The following is a 22960-nucleotide window of genomic DNA, read 5'->3' as shown; positions in this document are numbered from 1 at the left end:
TTTTTCCCTTGTTTTGAGTGTAAAAAATGAGTTTTCACCAATTCATATTTTATAATCCGAAAACCCCAAAAAATAGTGTGTGTTCCTTGGATTTTTCGGATTATAGAATCCGAACACCCCTAAACACCCTTATTCAAGGGAAAAGCAGTTCGGATTATATAATTCGAACTGTATTAGTACAAATTCTGAACATGTTTGTAACACGGATAGTCATTTTAAGGATCATATTAATCTTTCTAACTCTCATCATTCTGTTTTAGGTCATTGTTAGTTGTTCCAGTCGAAAAACAATCGGACTATTTGATCTGATTGCTCTGAAACTTGGCCATAAAAACAGTTGACATTATTTATTTGTATCAAAAAATTGGCACGAACTATATTTGTCTTCGTGAGCTTAGCTCAGTTGGTAGAGACAATACATATTCGAAGCCAGACCACCACAAAAAAATTATATGGTATATAGTACTTCCTCTCGTTCCATTTATAAGAGACATTTTGATCAATAAAAGTTTTTTTTTTTTGGAGAAATCAAAATGGATTATATATATATATATATATATATATATATATAACAACAATGAAGCTCAATGCACAAGGAGTGCAAAGAACACCACTGAACAAGGATTACAGAGTCAAAGACGTACTAGAGATCCAGGAAACAAACAAAAAAGAAATCAGCAGACACCCATACAAGGAAGCAGGTATCTCCACCAGTCATGATAACAATAATTAAAAGAAGCCTGATTTGCTTTTCACCACAAAAAAGTTGATATACATTAATTGCTCAATAAAAGTTGATATATCATTTCAAAATTTCAATTGTATACATTAATTTTTGTTAACCAAAATATTTTTTATAAATAAGACGTGAGGGAGTAAATCGGAATGACGTGGTTGGCTATTCTCGAAATTTATCATATGTCCATCCTCTTTTTTTTTTTTTGGTGAAGAGAATCATATATCCATCCATTGCATATTTTTTATGAGCAATGCTATATCTCTAGAAAAAAAACATCAAGAATTCTTCAAGAATAAAGAGTAACCAATCACAATGTACTATTTGCCACAATTCAAGGAGGTGTGGCTGAAAAATAGGAATTGAAGTAGACAAATAAATCATGCAATTAAAACTTGCCACATGTGTCTTGAAAAATTCTTGATGCTATTTTTCTAGATAAATAGCATTTTCCATTTTTTATATTTTTAACGTGACTAATCGCTTATATTTTCCTAATATAATAACACTTTGCTCAACGTTGATCGATGCAGCATACTAGTTAAATTTTTATAGCATATTATTGCTTAGCTCAAAAACAAAGGACGGTTTTCCTTATCCAAAAATATAAAATTTACTCAAATATAAAATTTGATCATTGGAATCCTTGTTTCTATATACAAAACTAATCCTATTTGCATATTATTATAACCTATAAACTAAACCCAGTTGCTAGAGCAACGGTTTAGAATCAACTTTGTGAAATTTGACTTGTAATTATATATTGTCATTGGTCCCCATTATGAAGTCATAACCATTATTGAGGATACTTTAAACTCTTGATAGTTAGTTTCAAGCATTATTTAGAATAAATTAATAAAAGAAGAAGTTAATAAAGGGTCTTTAATTGGACAAAATTAGACAAACCCTCTCTATAATTGCCATTATTGATATCACAACTTGGGTAACTGAAAGACAAAGTTCCATATGTGTTGATTGATACTTCATACTAGTCTTGATCTTATAGTTCATGCATTATATAACCACTTGTGATATAGTCATGAAAACACATTCAATCAATATGCGAGTCATAGCATAAATTGTACCATGGAGATTGATGAAGTAGTTTTGCATCAAAAACAAGATAAGTATTTGTATCGTCTCCACAGGGATTAGTGCGACATCACGGATATTTCAACATCAAATATCATTCTAAGTAAAAAGGGTGATTGTTTGTTTGAATTTACAACTATGTTAACTAAATGCAAAAAGTAAAAGATGAGATTAATAAGGATTGAAACTTGTTAGGAGTAGCGTTCCTTAACCAAGCGTCACACGTAAACTAATGATCCATACGAATTCTAGCTTTATAAACAACATTATCACAATCAATTCTAAACTATCCTTCGTGTCCAAAGCGATATAATTAGCTCTAAGGTATCGTTTAAACATTCGTGTCCAAATCCCTTAAACGATAACAAAGTCGATCGAATAACCTAATCGACCGTGTCCAGCCTGATTAAGTATCCGAAAGCATTTAACTCTTGATTATGGTGATTATCACAAGATTAACAAAGATGTCAAGTAAGTTAACCTAAGATATATTGCTACTCTAGCTCAAGATTCAAGAGTTTGTGTCCAAATCATCTTGAATCTCATTGAAAGCATTAACACAAGAATAACAACAATATTGAATATAAATTGCTAGAATCATATTTTGCAAGATCAAAAGATTACATGTTTAGCAAGGATCAAGTACCTCTCATCCCAACAAAGAGTATTTAGCTACACATCATCATGGAAGCCTTGCAAGGATGGATTGAAAAGGAAGGAACCATTACACTTGTGATGTCTCAACAAAGGAATAAGGATCCAACTTCCAAAATCACTCTCACTTCATATGATCTACCCTATTTTCTCTCTAAGATATTACAATGAAAACTAAGAGAAAAGCTATGAAAAACTAACTAAGTTACTAAGACTAATATGAACTATATATCTCTCTAATGAAATTCTAATAATATATAATATATCAAGCCCAAAATATCTAAATAATATCTAACATAATATCTAACATAATATCTAAATAATATCTAAATAATATCTAACATAATATCTTCCAAGAATAGCAAGTGGGCCACTTGAATTGAGCAAACCGCCTAACTTACGCTAATAGCGCCAAAATCGCTAATAGCGAAATTTCTTTAAGCTCCAGATACGCCAATAGCGTATCTCTCTGGACTTTGACACTTCTTTGAACACGCTAATAGCGTAGAACACGCTATTAGCGCCATTTCTTCAAGCTTGCTGGACAGCTTTTACCATTTTGCACTTTTTCATGATGAATTGGACTTTGATCAGTGTCTTGAGGCTAATTACTGCACAAAAGGATAGAGTAATGATAAGTAAAGCGTAATAAGGCATTTAACGCTTATTTCTCGGCTTTTCCTTCAATTACTTGCAAAGCAAGCAACAAAAAGTGCTTAAAATATAACATGAATTTAACACTTTTATGACACTTATCAGAGATTGAATTACTTTCAAGAGAAACCATCAAACCTTCATCACCAACTCCTTCTCACCTCAAACTTTATCCACTTTCTTTCATAGACAACATTGTTTGCAGTAACTATCTGCCATTACTTTACTTTTACAACCCAAACGGCAATAGAGATCAAAATTCAAAAACATCACAACTTCAAAAATCCTTATCTCAACTTCTATCTAAATACTATCCTTTTGCTGGTAGGATTAAAGATAAAATTACCATTAAATGCAATGATCAAGGTGTGTTATTTTTGGTCACAAATGTAAAAAACAAACTTTCAGAGATTCTCCAAAATCCCACTGAAAAATTGTTGAACCCTTTGTTCCCTGATGAATTACAATGGAAAGAAATGGATTTGAGAGCAAGTTTTATAGCCATTCAAATAAATTGGTTTACATGTGGAGGAATGGTAATAAGTATTTGCATTAGTCACAAAATTGCTGATGCTGCATCCATTTTCAACTTCATGAATGATTGGGCCATCATCAACCAAAAGCTAGATGAAGATGAAAAAGATTTATTAGTATCACCCTTTAGTTTATTTGATGGAGGAGCATCAATATTTCCACAAAGGGATTTACCTATTTTTCCAGAAAATGTGTTAAAGAGAGGAAACAATGTGGTGTTTAAAAGATTTGTTTTTCAACCTGAAATGATAAAGTCTCTTAAGGCAATGGTAACTTCTAGTTCCATGCATTCTCCCACGCGCGTACAAGTTGTAATTATATGGATTTATAAGCATGCAATTTCAATAATGGGGTTAAATTTTCAGACGGCATTATTTTGCATGGCTGTGAATCTTCACAAAAGAATGGTTCCTCCATTATCTGAAAAATGTGTAGGGAACATAATTTGGTTTATGTCTATGTTGGCTGATAAGCAGGGGCGGTTCCACCGCCCGGCGACCCCGGGTGGTCGCCCGGGCTCGATGGAAATTTTTTGCATACTAGGCCCAACAAAAAAGCCCATCAACACACTTCAAAAAAAAAATATTGGGCAAATGAAACACTGGAAGGAGAAGTGGAAGGAGTAGAATATTAGAAATAATCAGAGAAGAAGATGAGTAAAGGGCGGCGGCTAGGGATGGGAATAGGCCAGGCCGGCCTACAGGGGCCTACGGCCTAGCCTACGACAGGCCAGGCCAGGCCAGGCTTTTTTCTTAAATAGAGAAGGCCTAGGCTTTTTTTTAAGTTTATTTAGCTTAAAAGGTCAGGCCACAGGCATCTCAAAAAGCCTCTTAAGCCTATTAGGCCGGCCTATTTAAATAATATGAATAATATTATTTATTATTATATTATATTTTGTACTTTGAATTAAAATATAAATTTGTAAACTTTTTCAATAATTTTAAGTTTTATTAGTATACCTTAATTTTTTTTGCATATATAGATGTATTATTATAAACTATAATAGAAATATGATACAATATATAGTCGAATTCCCTAAAACCTCGTGTTGATTATCAAAAGAGAGTTTAATCTAATTGAACTATTACTTCGCTAGTCGATTTAAACTTAGATCACATTGCTTACTTAAAGATGTTCATAAGATACAGGCTTTTAAACAGGCTAGCAGGCCGTATCAGGCTTTTAGAAGGCCAGACTCCGACCTGAAAAGTAGGCCTATGACAGGCCGCAGGCCAGTCTTAGGCTTTAAAAAAATATGGCAGGCCAGGCTTAGGCCTTGCAAAGCCTAGCTCGGCCTAGCCTATTCCCATCCCTAGCGGCGGCTATTTTTCTTCAATTAAGCCCTTGTTTGGTTTCACGGTAGACTACTGAGAACGCACGTCTAACCATTCCTTCCTCACGTTTGACATGTTTGGGTCTCTCTTGGTAAAAGTGCTTTCTTAGTTTAACTCGCGTTTCAACAGAAGCAGCTATTTGTAGCTTTTCAATTTGGGCAAAATCGATTCTCCTACCTGAAGGTGAGAAAAACACAAGAAGGGGGGTTGAATTGTGTTTTGAAAAATTCTTCGTTTCTCCTAAAAACTGAACACACTGATCAGAAGCTAGGTGAGACAGCTTCTGAAGTGATAATCAGAATCTAAATGCAGCGGAATAAAACAGAGAGAGAGAAGAAGAACGACACAAAGCAATTATACTGGTTCCTTCCACAATCCGGAAGTAGTCCAGTCCCCCTTGCACTTCCAAGGAGATTTCACTATGAGTAATATCTGATTACAAATGCTCAAGCACACAAGCAAGAGACTTCCAATGCTCAAGCACACAAGCAAGAGACTTCCTTTGCTCAAGAACACAATCAAGAGACTTCCTGCTCAAGCACAATTGCAAGAGACTTCCTAACTAAACAAAATTACACAGAAAATTGTTTAAGTTTGAACACTTGATATACAATCAGAGGTGCTCACAATACAAATCAGATACAGACTCAATGGACTTAAGAATTTCTAAGATATGACCTTGAGACACAGAAATTCTAAGTGAATGCAGAACAATTTCAACAGAGGTTTGGTACTTGTGAAAATCTTGTGAGTCTTTCGTTCAGCGTTCTTGCATTACCAATTCTCTAGGTCTTCACTCCTTTATATAGAGGTGTGAAAGAGACGTTGTGAAATTGCCAGCACACCAAAGAGTCGTTAGATGAAGCTTGATCTTTCACCAATGATCTTTTGCCTGATTTGGTTGTTGTCCTATGAAGAACCAATTTGAAATCCATTCCTTATCCAAAGGAACATATATGCAGGCGAGACCGTATTCTGGAGCTGTTTTCTTGTCTTGAAGCGTGGACACAAAACAGAGTAGTGGAGAACGTGGTTGTACAATTCGTACAAAGTACAATGTCAACGCTTTCGTCCAAATTGCAAGCACAAGCCTTCAAACACCTTTGAAATGACCGTTGCAAAACTCCACTAATCCTTTGTTTGTGTTTTCGAATCCAATAGACAGCTTTTGCATTGATAATTCTTCAATTCTTGAATCTTTTGCAAATCCAGTTGAGATTTAGCTTCTGGTGAAATAGCTTCTGATGAGGCAGCTTCTGATGATGCAGCTTCTGATGATATGACTTCTGCAGCTTCTGATGATGTGGCTTCTGGACCTCTTGTCTTCAGAAGCACTATTCTTCAGGAGCAGCTTACTTCAGGAGCGCTATTTCTTCAGGAGCAGCTTGACTTCAGGAGCGCTTTGCCTTCAGAATCATCTAAGCTTCATTTTCTTTTGCTCTTTCTTTGCTCATTCAGAACCAATGATGATGTAACTTTATAATTATGGTCCTGTACACTTGAACAAATATTAGCTAGTCCAATTTACAATTTTTAATACCTTGTTATCATCAAAACTCTTTAAGGTTCATTGTTAAACACATTTTGTTCCAACAATCTCCCCCTTTTTGATGATGACAAACAAAAGTATTTAAAATTGATCAATTGTTGTTAATCTAATTAACAAGTTGACTTTGGGGTTCTGAGGTTTGTAAGCTCAGAATCTGAGGTTTGTAAGCTCAAACTCCCCCTGAGTCTGATAGTCTTTAAGGTGAGATTTGTAAGCTCCCCCTAAGTTCTATCCAGGTTAATTAAATTCATTTTTCGCACAATAATATTATCAGAGCTTAAAAACAAAATTGAATCATTGAAAGAATTAACTTATAGATAAGAAGAATGGTTCAATTAATTTTACTTGAATTTTGATACTCCTTCGTTCGTTCATAGCTTATACCAATAAGGTAAAAAAAATGATAGAAGTTTTTCAAAAATTTCAAATGCCATTAATGGGGCTCAGAGCCTTTAAATACTTGTCACATATACTCCCCCTTTTGTCATTATCAAAAAAAATTGAAATAAATTTAAGCATAAAAGACAAAAAGATATGAGAAAAACTCAAACATGAGAGAGTATAATAGGAAATGAACTAAATAAATCAGAGCAAAATAAAATATGAACATGTATATTCAATTGTCAGAAGCAGCTAAACAGTCAGAATCAGTAAGCATTCAGAAGCAAGAGAAATAAGACAAGATGGTTTCAGAAGCAAGGACTAAGAAAATAAAACAAACAACAAACAAAAAGTAAAACACAAGGGTGTGCAACTAAGGGTTGGTTTGTTGTTGTTTCTTCATCTCCTCCATTTCTTCAATCTTCTTCTGCAACAGTTCTTCAAGTTGTTGTTGCCTCTGGAGAAGAGCTTGTTCCCTTTCCTTAGCTTCTTGCTGCTGCTCTGCCATCTGTTTCTTCAGAAGCTTACACAACCTGGCTTCTCTGGTCAAGTAATCCGTTTCAAAGAAGAAAGGCTGGTTTGCCAAGAGCAGTGTAGAACTTCTTACTCTAAGACTCTGATTCACATGCTCCATTAGCCTTCTGACTGATGCTTGCTTGACTCTGATGCATTTAGCTTTGATTTCTTCGATAAGCTCAGTTGCCCGGTTCTGAAGAGATGCCCAGGAGTCTTCATATGCACTTGTGAGATCAATTGTCCTTCGTTGATCCACAAGATTATGCATCTGACTCAGGATTGTCAGAAGCTCAGAATTAATATATCCATATTCCAGGATGTTTGTGGGTGGTTGATCAAGGGTTTCAAGATCAGAATCACTGATTTCCAAGTCTTGAACTGGGTTAGGAACTGGAATGGTAAGGTGTGTCTGTGTGTTTGAAGATGAAGGTTGGTCAGAAACAATGTGTGTGGTGGAGGTTGAGGCTTGAACATTGACTAGAGAGATGTCAACATCCATGGGAGTTGGTTCTGAAGAGTGTTCAGGTAAAGGTTGAAATTCAGTTTCAGTTGGTGGTTGTTGTGGTGAAGTTGATGTTTGAGTGTTGAGTTGGGGGTCAATGGTAGCTAATGGTGATTGTGGGGGTGTTGTGGGTTTATGTGGTTCAGGTGTTTGTTGATGGGGGTTTTCTGAAACAACATTTTCAGAAGCAGTTGCTTCTGGAGTTGTTTTAGAGGCTTTTTCTGAGGTATTGTCTTTGGGTAAGTCACCTGAACAGTGTAGAATAAGATTGTCTAAGACAGAAGTGTCTTCTATTGGTTCAGGAACTGATGGTGAAGAGGGTGAAAAGGGGATAGAGGTGACTGGAATCTGGATTACCTGATCTGCAGGGCCAGCTTCAGAAGTGATCCTCTGTGAACCAGCAGCTTGAGGAACTGCTTCTGAAGTTCCCTCTTCTGGAGCATTTTCAAAAATGAGCATCATATCGTCTTCCTCATTGTCTTCAGTAGGCTTACCAGCAATGGCTCTTACTTCAGCCAATTTATCTTTGTAGAACCTATCACAGTCTTCCAATCCCAAAGCCTTGAGCTTTTCATCTCTTTGATGAACGTATTGTGCTTTTTGTTCCTTTCTGTCTGATATAAGATCAGAAGCACATCTGCCATCCTTTTCATTCTTGGAGTCATCTCAACCATAGGACTCACAGGTTGAAGGGGAGCCTTCTTCTTCAGCTTGGGATCAGCCTCTTCTTTCTCCATTTCTTCAAGAGCTTCCTCCAGCTGCTCTTGAGTGATTACCAAGTCTGCCTTACCTTTTCTTCTCTTCTGTGGAATAGGAGCAGCACCAATCTTCTGCATCTTTCCTTTATCCTTGATAGAAATAGGTTTAGATTCAGACTTAGCAACTTTAGCAATGGCAGCTTCTGACTCAGTACTGGTTCTGGCCTTCTTTCCTTTAGTAGGAGCAGCATCAGATTCAGAACTAGTTCTGGTCCTCTTCCCTTTAGGTGCATCAGAAACAGCAGCTTCTGACACAGCAACTGCCTTGGCCTTCTTGCCTTTCCCTTTAGCACAAGCAGCTTCCTCCAAGATGTACTCAGCTACTAATCTAGCTAAGTGTTCAGGATCACTTTCCTTAATAATGGAAGGAAAGTCCCTGATAATCTCAGATTCTTCTGTGGTCATCTCCAACCACTTTTCATCTTTAGGAGCTGTCTTGAATAAGTGCATAGAATGCAAGGTCTTGCTACTGATAGTCTTCTCTGCAGTGGAGACTTCGAAGCATTTATCAGAAGCATCCCTTGTTCTTCTCAAAAGATCCAGCACTTTCCCTTGATAAAAGATCTCAGAGAGCAATCTTCCATAGGGCACTTGTTTCCTTCCTTTGACTGTGCTTTCATTGATAGCCCAGCAGAGATGATCCAGTACATATCTTGGAAAGTTTATCTTTTCCAGATTGGTCATGAAATAGATTGCTAGCTTCTGTTGGTTGTTGGGTTGATCAGACCCACCTGCTCTTTGAAAGAAGCAATCGTTGCTGAATTTCACCAACATTCTGTTGTGAATCTCCATTTCAGAAGGCTTAGCATCTTTGTTACCACCCAGAAGAGTGTTGTAGTAGTTTTGCAGCAGGACATCATCCTTCTTAACAATTTCTTGAAACCTTCCTTCTGCATCCATTCTACAAGCTTTAGCAACAATCTCCTCTGTGATGACTATGGGAATACCCATCACTTCAGACCTTATCTCAAGGCTACTGAAGGAAGTGGGATTCAAGTCAATTTCCTTCTTTCCTTTCTTCGACCCAGCTTGTTTACCTGCTACCTTCACAGGCTTTTCATTGACAATTTCGGCCCTTAACCAGAAATCTTTGACCAAGTTCACGTATGTTGGCCCATTTAGCATGTTGAAGTAGCCAGATAGTTTCTGAGTTTTTACGTAGCCTTCCATGTCCACTTCGTACTTCTTGAGTGAAGTGAAGTCCACTGGTGATTCAACTTGAACTATTAGGGATTCCCATGGAATATCCATAGTCTTCTCTTTGTAGATGGACTCAGATTCTGGTGCTCTTTGCATGTTTGATGTAGATTCTGAAACTTTTGAGCTTGATGATGCCATTTGATGATTGACGAAGATTTGAAGAAGATGAAGATTTTAGGGTTCTAAGGTTGAGAGAATGCGCTTACTTCGCAAGAGGTTTGAGAGCAAATGTGTTTGTTGTGAGTGAGTAGTGTGTGAATTGTCAAAGTGTTAAAAGTAAAACGATTGCAATTCAAAAGAGACAAACAAACATAACATTAATGACAAAATTGGGGGCGCGTGAAAAGTACTTTCAAAGCTATTAAATCATCATTGCCCTTTTTGTTATACACCAACACCTACAGGCCACGTAAGAAGTTCACAGAGTAACTACCAAGTTAGTGGGCCAGAAGTTACTTTTTAAAAGGTAACTTCCAACGTTTCCACTAATTCAACTATTCAGAAGCAACAAATCCAGCTTCTGGACTTCAGATGCTGACGTCATCATCAGAAGCGAGTTTTCCTCAGAACCTCAATAAAGAGCTTCTGATGTAGATGGACTACCGCTTCTGAACTAACTTCAGAACCTAAAATCCTATTCAGGAGCAAGCAAGCATTTAATCAGATACAAAGTGCATGTTCAAATTTTTCTTTATAAAATCAAATCTTTCAACAATTAAAGGCTTAGTAAATATATCAGCCCATTGATTTTCAGTATCAATGAATTGTATATCTAAAATTCCTTTTTGAACATAATCTCTGATAAAATGGTGTTTGATTTCAATGTGCTTCGCTCTTGAATGCAAAATTGGATTTTTAGACAAACAAATAGCAGCAGTATTATCACAATAAATGGGAATACTGTTAGCAGTTATCTGATAATCTTCCAACTGATGTTTCATCCAGAGTAGTTGTGTACAACAACTTGCAGCTGAAATGTATTCTGCTTCTGCTGTAGACATAGCAATAGTTGTTTGTCTTTTGCTAGCCCAGGATATAAGATTATCACCCAGAAATTGACAATTGCCACTGGTTGACTTTCTTTCAATCCTATCACCAGCATAATCAGCATCACAGAATCCAATTAGCTTATAATCTAAGGATTTCCTATAAAGGAGTCCAAGATTAGTTGTTCCCTTCAAATACCTGAAGATTCTCTTGACAGCAGTCATATGAGATTCTCTAGGATCTGATTGGAATCTTGCACACAAGCATACACTGAATAAAATATCTGGCCTAGATGCAGTGAGGTATAACAAAGAACCAATCATACCTCTATACAGCTTCTGATCTACTTTAGCTCCTTCATCTTCTTTGCTCAGGTTGCACGTAGGATGCATTGGAGTGTTCATCACTTTACAATCTTCAAGTTTGAACTTCTTCAGAAGCTCCTTTGTGTACTTTGATTGATGAACATAGACTCCATCTTTGCATTGATTGATTTGAATGCCAAGGAAGAACTTCAGCTCTCCCATCATGCTCATTTCAAATTCATCCTGCATTAACTTAGAAAATTCCTTGCAAAGAGATGCATTAGTAGAACCAAATATTATATCATCAACATATATTTGCACAACAAGAATATCTTTCTCAAGGGTCCTTCTGAAGAGTGTAGTATCAACCTGTCCTCTTTTAAAATCATTTTTGATTAAGAAATTACTTAGTCTATCATACCAAGCTCTGGGAGCTTGTTTCAAACCATATAGTGATTTCTTCAGTTTAAAAACATGGTCAGGATATTTAATATCCTCAAATCCAGGAGGTTGCTTGACATACACTTCTTCTTCTATGACACCATTTAGAAATGCACTCTTGACATCCATTTGATATAATATTATGCCATGATTAACTGCATAGGAAAGAAGTAACCTGATTGCTTCCAATCTTGCAACTGGAGCAAACGTTTCAGTGTAATCAATGCCTTCTTGTTGACTATACCCTTGTGCAACAAGCCTGGCTTTGTTTCTTGTTACTTCACCTTGCTCATTCAGCTTGTTTCTGAATACCCATTTTGTTCCAATAATGTTCTTGTGCTGAGGTTTGGGTACCAGATCCCACACATCATTTCTTTGAAATTGATTCAACTCTTCTTGCATAGCTAGGATCCATCCATCATCTGAAAGTGCTTCATCAACTGTTGTAGGTTCAATCATTGAGATTAGTCCAATCATTGACTCTTCTTGTCTGAAATGTGATCTTGTTCTTCTTGGACTATCTTTGTTTCCAATGATTAGCTCCTCAGGATGTGAAGACTTGTGTTTGAATGTGTTTCTGGGAGGATCTGATTGATGTGAGCCATCTTGTGCTTCATCAGAAGCAGTTTCATCTTGCGCTTCTGATGTGGGTTCAGCTTCTGGACTATCTTCAGACTCAGCTATCTGATCAGGTTCTGGAGTAGCTTCAGGAACCTGTATCTCTGCAAAACTTTCACCTTGCTTTGAAGTTTTATCTTCAAGCTCCTTGTCATCAAATTTAACGTGCATAGATTCTTCAACACAGAGTGTTTCTGAATTATACACTCTGTATGCCTTTGACCTTTCAGAGTAACCTAAAAAGATTCCTCTTTGGGCCTTGGCATCAAATTTCTTTAGGTAGAGCTTGTTGTTCAGAATGTAACAAGTACATCCAAATTGATGAAAGTAAGAGATATTGGGTTTTCTTCCTTTAAAGAGTTCATATGCTGTTTTCTCCAAAATAGGTCTAATATAGATCCTGTTTTGAACATAGCATGCTGTATTCACTGCTTCTGCCCAAAAATGTTTTGGTAAATTGTTTTCATGAATCATGGTTCTGGCCATTTCTTGTAAAGTTCTATTCTTTCTCTCTACAACCCCATTTTGTTGTGGTGTTCTAGGAGAAGAGAATTCATGGAAAATTCCATGTTTTTCACAAAAAGCTTCGAATGGCTCATTTTCAAATTCTCCACCATGATCACTTCTGACTTTCAAAATTTTTGATTCTTTTTCATATTGAATTTGAGTGCAGAAGCTACTGAATACATCACACGCAACATCTTTACTCTTTATGAATTTCACCCAAGTCCATCTGCTGTAATCATCAACAATGACTAATCCATATCTACTTCCATATAAGGATGCAGTACTCACTGGTCCAAATAAATCAATATGGAGTAATTCTAAAGGTCTTGAGGTTGAAACAATGTCTTTGGTTTTAAAAGATGATTTCACAATTTTCCCTCTCTGACATGCACCACAGAGTGCATCTGAATGATAGTCAATGTCTGGTAGCCCTTTCACAAGTTGTAACTTACTAAGCTTAGAGATTAACCTCCAGTTAGCATGTCCCAACCTTCTGTGCCACATCCATTTCTTATCATTCACTGATAGTAGGCAAATCACCTTCTGATCAGCCAGTTCAGAAAAATTGATTTTATAGACATTGTCAACTCTCTTTCCCTTGAACACAATGGATTTGTCTTCCTTGTTGATTACTGTACAGTTGGGTTTTTCAAAAAGCACATCATAACCATTATCACAAAATTGACTAATGCTCAAAAGGTTATGTTCAAGACCATCTACCAACCATACATTATTAATTGAGGTAGAGGAATTACCAATAGTTCCTGTACCTATGATCTTGCCTGACTGGTTGCCTCCAAATTTCACATTTCCTCCCTCTTTCATTGTTAGGCTGAGGAACATGGACTTTTCTCCTGTCATGTGTCTTGAGCAACTGCTGTCTAGGTACCATGATCTTTGCTTTGGCACTGCTCTTAGACATACCTGCATCATTGACATTTTTAGTTTTAGGTACCCATTGTTCTATGGGTCCTGGAAGGTTAGTACTTAAGGCTTTACTCTTCACTTCTTGTACCTTGTGCTGTGAGTTGGGTTGCTTCTGATTAACCATCACCTTAGGTTTTGGTACTTCAGAAGCAGTAACTGTCTTCTTCTGAAACTTAGACTTCAGAACCCCAGATTTTGGTTTCACCAGACTCTGAGGAATAGGTTCTGATCTTTTCAGGATCCTAACCTTTGAAGTCTTGGAATCAGATTTGATCATAGCCTTTGACTTAGAGTTCTTTGGCTTTGAAATAATCTTAGCCTTAGAACTAGAAGCTTCAGATTCTGATTGAACAACAGTTTCCAACTCAGCCCCTTCTGGTACAAAGAATGTTTTCAGACCTTCCTTGATGCATTCACAACAAGACTTTAGATTGGTTTTATCAAGTTTCACTTCTGGAAAACCAATTCCTCTGCCATTGTTCTTATAAATGCTATAAATCATAGAAGCTACTCTGCTTCTGTCAATGCCAGATATAATGAAATCTTCAAGAGCAATTTCATGATTACTTAAAGGTTTTTCATTACACTTTTCTTGTAGCTTCTGACATAAGAACCTGAGCTGATCTTCATATGTTTTACACATGAAGTCAAAGCCCCTAAGTCCTTGTTCAGAAGCTTTCAGATCCAATAGAGTTGATTTTTGCTGTTGTACCAAATCAGCATATTTTTCTTTTAAATCCTTCAACTCATTGGTTCTTACTTCAAAATGTGTAAGAAGTTCTTTAAGTGACTCAACAAGTTCATCTCTGGGAATTTTGGAATATACCTCGTTTTCATCTTCTGAGTCTGAATCTGATCCAGCTTCTGAAGTTGCTGTTGCTACCAACCCAACAGCTACCTTTGCATCTTCATCAGCTTCCTCTTTATCAGATCCAGATTCACTACCCAGATCATCCCAGGTTGCCATTAAACTCTGCTTAATCTGCTTCTTGAATTTGCTTGGTTTGAATGTAGACCTCTTTGATTTGTCCTTTGACTTTTCTCTTTGAAGATCAGGGCATTCAGCAATGAAGTGTCCAGACTTCTTACAGTTGAAGCATCCCTTCTGATCTTCTTTCCTTGAGCTTCTGGAGTTACCCCTTTTGGCGAGAAACTTTCTGTTCTTCTTGGCCAGATATTGAAGTCTGTTTGAGAGCATGGCCATTTCAGCAGCATCTGGTTCAGAATCTGAACTTGACTGTTCTTCCTCTTCAGATTCAACCACTTTGAGAGCTTTTGATGACTTGCCTTTGGATGGAAGAGCTATTGATTTACTCTTCTTAGTAGACTCATGTTCATTAAGACTTAACTCATGAACTTTGAGAGAACTAACAAGATCTTCGACACTTAAAGTGTTTAAATCTTTAGCTTCCTCAATGGCAGTCACCTTGGGTCTCCATCTGGCAGGTAAGCTTCTGAGAATCTTGCTTACATGATCAGAAGCAACATAGCTCTTCTTTAGAATCTGTAGCCCAGAAACTAAGGTTTGAAACCTTGAGTACATCTCCTCAATAGTTTCATCATCCTTCATCTTGAATAGCTCATACTGATGTACAAGCAGAAGAGCCTTTGCTTCTTTGACCTTCTTGCTCCCTTCATAATTTGAACAGAGAGAAGCAAACATAGCTTTAGCAGTGGATTTGTCACTCATCTTCATGTACTCTGCTTTGGGTATGGCAGTGACAAGAGCTCCTCTGATAATATGATGCTTCTTGTAGAGTTTCCTCAGTTCTGGAGTATGTTTCTTTCTATCCACAGCAGTTCCTTCTTCATCAAGGACTAAATCACCAACACCATCTTCCAGAATATCCCATAATTCTTCATCCAGGCTCATGATGTAACTGTAAAAATTGGTCTTCCACCACGAGAACTCTTCAGCATCTCCATTGAACTTTGGAACTTTTCCAACACTGGTTTTCTTACTATCACTATAATCATGTGAGACATTTTTATAGCTAGTATCACTAGAACCAGAACCATTAGGAGGAGGAGTAGTCATGTTTTTCTCAGATCTTTGACTGTTGCACGGTTAAGTGTTACACAACAGACCAAGGCTCTAGATACCAATTGAAGGTGAGAAAAACACAAGAAGGGGGGTTGAATTGTGTTTTGAAAAATTCTTCGTTTCTCCTAAAAACTGAACACACTGATCAGAAGCTAGGTGAGACAGCTTCTGAAGTGATAATCAGAATCTAAATGCAGCGGAATAAAACAGAGAGAGAGAAGAAGAACGACACAAAGCAATTATACTGGTTCCTTCCACAATCCGGAAGTAGTCCAGTCCCCCTTGCACTTCCAAGGAGATTTCACTATGAGTAATATCTGATTACAAATGCTCAAGCACACAAGCAAGAGACTTCCAATGCTCAAGCACACAAGCAAGAGACTTCCTTTGCTCAAGAACACAATCAAGAGACTTCCTGCTCAAGCACAATTGCAAGAGACTTCCTAACTAAACAAAATTACACAGAAAATTGTTTAAGTTTGAACACTTGATATACAATCAGAGGTGCTCACAATACAAATCAGATACAGACTCAATGGACTTAAGAATTTCTAAGATATGACCTTGAGACACAGAAATTCTAAGTGAATGCAGAACAATTTCAGCAGAGGTTTGGTACTTGTGAAAATCTTGTGAGTCTTTCGTTCAGCGTTCTTGCATTACCAATTCTCTAGGTCTTCACTCCTTTATATAGAGGTGTGAAAGAGACGTTGTGAAATTGCCAGCACACCAAAGAGTCGTTAGATGAAGCTTGATCTTTCACCAATGATCTTTTGCCTGATTTGGTTGTTGTCCTATGAAGAACCAATTTGAAATCCATTCCTTATCCAAAGGAACATATATGCAGGCGAGACCGTATTCTGGAGCTGTTTTCTTGTCTTGAAGCGTGGACACAAAACAGAGTAGTGGAGAACGTGGTTGTACAATTCGTACAAAGTACAATGTCAACGCTTTCGTCCAAATTGCAAGCACAAGCCTTCAAACACCTTTGAAATGACCGTTGCAAAACTCCACTAATCCTTTGTTTGTGTTTTCGAATCCAATAGACAGCTTTTGCATTGATAATTCTTCAATTCTTGAATCTTTTGCAAATCCAGTTGAGATTCAGCTTCTGGTGAAATAGCTTCTGATGAGGCAGCTTCTGATGATGCAGCTTCTGATGATATGACTTCTGCAGCTTCTGATGACGCAGCTTCTGATGATGTGGCTTCTGGACCTCTTGTCTTCAGAAGCACTATTCTTCAGGAGCAGCTTACTTCAGGAGCGCTATTTCTTCAGGAGCAGCTTGACTTCAGGAGCGCTTTGCCTTCAGAATCATCTAAGCTTCATTTTCTTTTGCTCTTTCTTTGCTCATTCAGAACCAATGATGATGTAACTTTATAATTATGGTCCTGTACACTTGAACAAATATTAGCTAGTCCAATTTACAATTTTTAATACCTTGTTATCATCAAAACTCTTTAAGGTTCATTGTTAAACACATTTTGTTCCAACACTACCCATAGCATGGTTGTTGACTGTTTTGCCCCCAACTGAGGGATGAATATTATTCTTTGAATTAAAAAATGCAGTGCTCATCAATTTTTTTCATACAAACTGTTTGATCAATTGCTTATTACAATTCACTCATTGCAAGGTGATGGAGGATAATGGAAATAGGTGCAGTACACACTGATGATGGAGGATAACACTTGATGGAATTGAAGAGTGTGATCTTTTAATTAATATTGTGGTGGCAGCATAACAGCAAGACACGAGCCCTGAAGCAGGTGAGGAGGTGATGGGGGCTGCTGGACTCTTCAATTAACAAATTACTACAATATAGGTTTCTTGTAAAAAAGAATAATAATATTGGTCGAGGTTTTTTTCTTTCTAAACGTATCCTTTGTTTAATTTTTTATTTATAATTTTTATTTTACTTAATCAAATAGTTTAATTTAATCCAATTTTATAATTTCACATAAAATCAAAAATAATTAAAATAAAATTAGTTTTGACAAGACAAAACTGATTGAATTTGCAAAGTTTTATCGACGGAATTTTTTTGCACCCCCTGAGTCAGGGTCCTGTATACGCCACTGAGTAGAAGAACCACCGCCTAATGTGGTCAATGAGTTTAATCCAAATGAGATTGTGCGTGATCCAGGTCTTAGGAAACAAATTCATTTGTATGCTCCGGATATTCAAGACGATGTGAGGAGGGCATATTTATTTTAATATATGACTATTTATATATATTATGTCACATGTGAATTTGCGATAAATTTTCCGCCCAGGCTCGGTAAATTTCCTGGCTCCGCCACTGCTGATAAGAAGGAAATGGAACTAGATGAGTTGGTCTGCAAAATGAAAGAAGGGTTATCAGAGTTTTGTGACGTTTATCCAAAAATCTTGATAGACAAAGGGAAGGATAATTTGTCAGCGATATCTGAGTGCTTGAAGCAAGTTACAAAGCCTCAACCCGAGAATAACAATTTGTTTACTTTTAGTAGTTGGTGTAGGTTTCCGATATATGAAGCGGATTTTGGGTGGGGAAAACCAACTTGGGTCACCAGTACTTCTTGTTGTTCTTCAAATAAATTAATAGTTCTGATGGATACAAGAGATGGAAATGGGATTGAAGCGATTGTGAACATGGAAGAGAATTATATGGCTAAGTTTGAACATGACTTTGAGCTTCTTCAATATGCCTCTCTTAATCCAGACAATGTTCAACATGATGATTGTGTGCTCCGTTCAGCTTGAGCACTCTCAACTTCTTCTTTAATATATGGATCCATATATGTAATATGTGTATTAATTGAACATTTATACACCAAAACTATAGTAATGGATATTGCCATTTATTGTAGCAAATGGAGAGGATCTCAACTCGTGTGGAAGTGGATAAAATTTCTTCAATAAGTATCGAATTTATTCTTGTTTCTTTAAACTCAAACATTCAAGATTTATTCTTGTTTCTTAAAAATATCTTTTAATTGATTAGTTGTAAATGACTTTATTTAGTGAAATTTTGCTCAAGATTGATATACATGGCTCTTGAGACATTTGTTTCCCATATATTTCTTTTAATTTCCATTTTTCTTTACTTTGTTCTTTACTTTCAAGGTATTGATTTTTGTTAATAAATTTACTTTGCTTAAAATCACAAGCTTAGACAACTTAACTCCAATACCATACACCAGAAATTAGCGTTTTAGAGACTGAGTATTCAGTCGCTATATCAATAAAATCGGTCACTAATGGATTTAGGGTGCGTTTGTTTCAGCTTTAAAAAAAAATAGATTTTGTGTCAAGAATCTAGAGATTTTTTTTTTAGAGATTTTAAAAAAAATCTAAAGTTATTTGTGTTTGCCTACTATCCATAAAATCCATTTTGTTAAAAAAATGAGTTCTAACATGCACATGTGTTATCTCCTTGTTGTTGAAAAAAATAGATTTTGAGAAAAGCTAATCCTAATAGCTTTTCATTTTAGGATCAAAATAGATTTTTTTGATAAAATGATTTTTCTAAAAATCCAAAACAAACACTTAAAAATGAAAAAAGTGATTTTTTTAAAGAAAAAAATAGATTTTTTTTGAAAAAAATCCAAAACAAACGCACCCTTAGTGACCGAAATAGCTACCAGAAATAAGAATTGCTAGTGACAGGTATTCAGCGATTGAACTTGTGACAGAAACCAGAGACTGATTTAGATACGGATTTAGAACAGTGGTATATAGTGACCGATTTAGTGGCCGAATTGGTGACCGTATAGTTAAATATTTTGTGATTAATTTTGGTGACAGATTGTGTGACCAACTTAATAAAGTTATAAGAAAATTAGTCACTATATCGGTTTCTAATTTCTAGAGTGTCAAAAAAAACTATTAATTCAACCAGTGAAAATTTGATTTTACTTCGAAATGTGTATTGATAATTTGATATTTAACACCAATGGTATATATACACAATAAAATAAGCCTTAGCCTATTATAGTATGATATTTACACCAACTCAATACACAATCAAATAAGTCTATCATAGTATGATATTCACACTAACTCAAGAAACAGACTTTATCAAGAAATACGTAGCGAAAATTGGAACCATGAATTGCATATTCTTAAATAGTTGAAATGCTTGGATCTCAATTTTTTGCTTGTATCCATGGCTCTAATATTTATTCTAGCACCACCTGAGCAAAAATATTACCATCATGAAGTAATAAATCAAGCAGAATAAGAGCTATACCGGATAGCAAACTAATAACCACTAATCTGCAGTTGTAATACCCAAAAACCAGAAAATTCTGCTACACAATAGCAACCCACAAACCAAACGCAACCTTGCACCAGTTCAGCAAAATGGAACATGTGATGACAGAGACGAATCATTGTCATAAGCAAAAGAATGACTGAATAACTGAGGCTTATTCCAAGATATAATTGTTACACTTAGTGATACTGATACAGCATGTGATGAGATCATATTTCACTTTAATCATACAACAAACTATTATGTTGAAGTTCAACACTTGCAATAAGTGGTTAATATAATTGAATTCCTAAACCATAGACGACGACACATGACGAAGAATAAAAAGGAAAATTATACGGCTTAAAATTGTTTGTGATTTATGTCATAAAGTTGATAAGAAGTGATGGAGCAATATAAACAAGTGAAAACATAAATACAAACCTATAATATAAACTATGTTTCTATATTTTTAGTGTCAAAACAAAATTAGCATAGCAGATCCAAGCCAGTTTTAGAAAAGAAAATATAAATTTAACTAGTCATCCCTTATCCCAAATATAACGGCAGCAACTACCATAAAGTCCAAGAAAAAAACACTAGTTTAGATGCTATAAATTGTAAGCTGTAAATAATAATAGAAACATATGATATATGTAATCAATTATTATTCCGTATTACCAACTGCATACTCAATTTCAATGTTCCTTAGAAGTTCATTTGCCTCCTCAGCCGTTTCAATAGCAATAGATGGCCCTCCAAAACTCATGTGATATACTCCAACAATTCTTCATCTCTGCAACAAACAAACATATTCATTTCAATTGTGAAAATATGAATAAGCAACTCAACAATCTAATAAAGTAACTATAAACATCCAATGTCATGCATCTCGAAAACAAAAGATTGTTTTTCAAAATACGTAGATTTAATTGAACTAAAAAAGCAATGATTATGCTAAATTTATGTAATATTCACTAGTATAGTATTATTGGAAAGTATGATTACCATGGCCCATGTTACTTCCACAACAAAATAAGTATACTAACATAACGTAGGTGTTTTTTTTTTAACAGCCAAAATTTTATCGAAAAACACCCCTACCCACCGAAGGCGAGAAGGTAGGGGAACGAATTACAAACACCAGCAAAAAGCCAAGCGGTCAACCAAAAGAAAACCAAACATCTCTCTAAAACCAAAGCATGAAGGGCACAAACATCAGCAGCCGACAGCAAAAACAACAAGAAAAAACAATTGATGCTTCTGTGAAAACAGAAAAAACGCCAGCCCCTAAGCTGTTGGATCCCAACCAGTGCATATCCACAACACACCTAACTAACATCACCCTCAACCAAAATTACCTAGACAAACAATCTCTAGGATTCCAACACCACTCATGAAACAAAAATGATCTAATCTTCAACCTATTAAGACTCCAATACCAAGATTGAACCTTAATAGCATCATCAACTTCCTTGACACTATTGTTGAAGATCCTATCATTTCTCTCCTTCTAAATCACCTAAATACGACGTGCCAAATCAACCAAAAACCCTTTCTCAACTTCTTAGATGATGCTTCATTTGACCAACAATCAAGGTGCATGAACAAATTCGGAGGCGTAATGAAGTAGAAATCCAACCAATTAAACACTACATAGGTGTTGAATTTATATCATATTAAGCTAATAATCAAAGGTAAATAACAAATATTAAAATAATAAAAAATCTAAGGTATTGAATTTATACTATATTAAGCTAATAATCAAAGGTAAATAACAAGTGTCAAAACAATTAAAAAATGGTATTGAGCGACACCATTGTCAGCCAGACTGCCAGAGGCTTGGCAAAACACGCCTTACCTTAGTCGTCGCTATTGTAGAGGTCCTTTAAAGGTGTCTCTGACATTCGTGTCAACTAATAAAAAATAGAGGAAGTCAATCAAACTCAACTTTAACAACTATTCAAACCACCATTTATTTAACTTCTGAAAAACAAGTAAATTGGGAAGAAGAAAAAAAAAACCAACTTAACAACAAACTCTAAGTCAATATCTGAACTAAAAAACAAAGAATCAATCACCATAAATAGAAATATTTCTACGGTGTAGGAATCTCCATCATTAAACATATTATCTCTTCTAATTTCAACATTTAAATTATCATGCATTTATTTTTTTCCAATATTGGGATTTAACTGGACACTGCAGTCACTGCAGAAGATCCATCCCTTGCTTTCCCACATGCGTAAAGTTAGTAGAGGAAAGGTTTTCTATTTTTTATTTTAATTTAGAGTTTCATTTTAGAGACTGACCTTTCAGATGCTAATTCGGTCACTGGAATACATTTGTGACCAATTCAAAGACTAATTTATATTTGGTCAATATCTACCACCTATCGGTATCTATATCAGCTTCCACTACTCTACTATATCTATATTTCTCCAACCATCTTAATATTTTTTCTTTGTTTGAAAATCATATCCAATATGCTACAAAATATATTGAGCAATAAATCATACTTTAGCCAATGAACTATCAGTGATTTCATAAAGTAAATGAAATATAATCAATGGACATAAGCTCTTTTAAAACATAGTCAATGAACATAAGCTCAGCCGTTTCAAAATCAGATGTACATTTGATAATCTTCTGAAAGTCAGGGAGTTTTGACTCTTGATGCATCTATTAGAACAACCTGAAATCAGTGACTATATGGATATGCAAACTTAAAATGTCATTAATACATAATAACGGGTCTTCTTTATCCTTCAATACCACATCGTTCGAGAATAAACCTCTTAATTAGAGTATAAGTGGGGAATCCGAAATTCGAACTTCGATATTTACATACCGCAATGTTCTTACTAACTAAGTTATGTTATTGGGGACCGTCAATACAACTCTTTAATTTTTCAATTTGGTAATTCTAAGACTCTAAGATATTACCAAGTCACCTCATGTCATATCAATAACCCAATTTATAA

The 22960-nt window shown here is 35.8% G+C and overlaps 1 protein-coding gene and 1 long non-coding RNA gene across 2 annotated transcripts; one reads left to right on the top strand and one right to left on the bottom strand.

Moving 5' to 3' along the window:
* The first annotated feature begins 577 nt into the window (after positions 1 to 577).
* On the top strand, positions 578 to 18484 carry LOC146924327 (epi-neemfruitin B synthase L1AT-like). The gene is made up of 4 exons (XM_085711844.1): positions 578 to 701; positions 3242 to 3939; positions 4831 to 4901; positions 18016 to 18484. The coding sequence occupies exons 1-4, from the start codon at positions 578 to 580 to the stop codon at positions 18482 to 18484; spliced, it is 1362 nt and encodes a 453-aa protein (XP_085567970.1).
* Positions 18485 to 19633: 1149 nt separating this feature from the next.
* On the bottom strand, positions 19634 to 22197 carry LOC146924326 (uncharacterized). The gene is made up of 2 exons (XR_015010098.1): positions 21838 to 22197; positions 19634 to 20772 (listed from the first exon to the last, which is right to left on the bottom strand). It is a non-coding gene; the product is annotated as an uncharacterized LOC146924326 (long non-coding RNA).
* Between the last annotated feature and the right edge of the window lie 763 nt (positions 22198 to 22960).

This window comes from Medicago sativa, chromosome 5 (genome assembly GCF_051527215.1).
Source record: "Medicago sativa cultivar Bolivia chromosome 5, Bolivia_mono, whole genome shotgun sequence".
NCBI classification, from domain to species: Eukaryota; Viridiplantae; Streptophyta; class Magnoliopsida; order Fabales; family Fabaceae; genus Medicago; species Medicago sativa.
This window is presented reverse-complemented; position numbering and strand designations above follow the sequence as displayed.

Excerpts from the sequence above, each read along its gene's own strand:
- LOC146924327 (XM_085711844.1), top strand. The coding sequence starts at position 578 with ATGAAGCTCAATGCACAAGGAGTGCAAAGAACACCACTGAACAAGGAT. Across the intron at positions 3,940-4,830 it reads TAAAGTCTCTTAAGGCAATG|GCTAGCAGGCCGTATCAGGC; the intron begins GTAACTTCTAGT and ends GCTTTTAAACAG. Across the intron at positions 4,902-18,015 it reads AGGCCTATGACAGGCCGCAG|GCTCGGTAAATTTCCTGGCT; the intron begins GCCAGTCTTAGG and ends TTTTCCGCCCAG.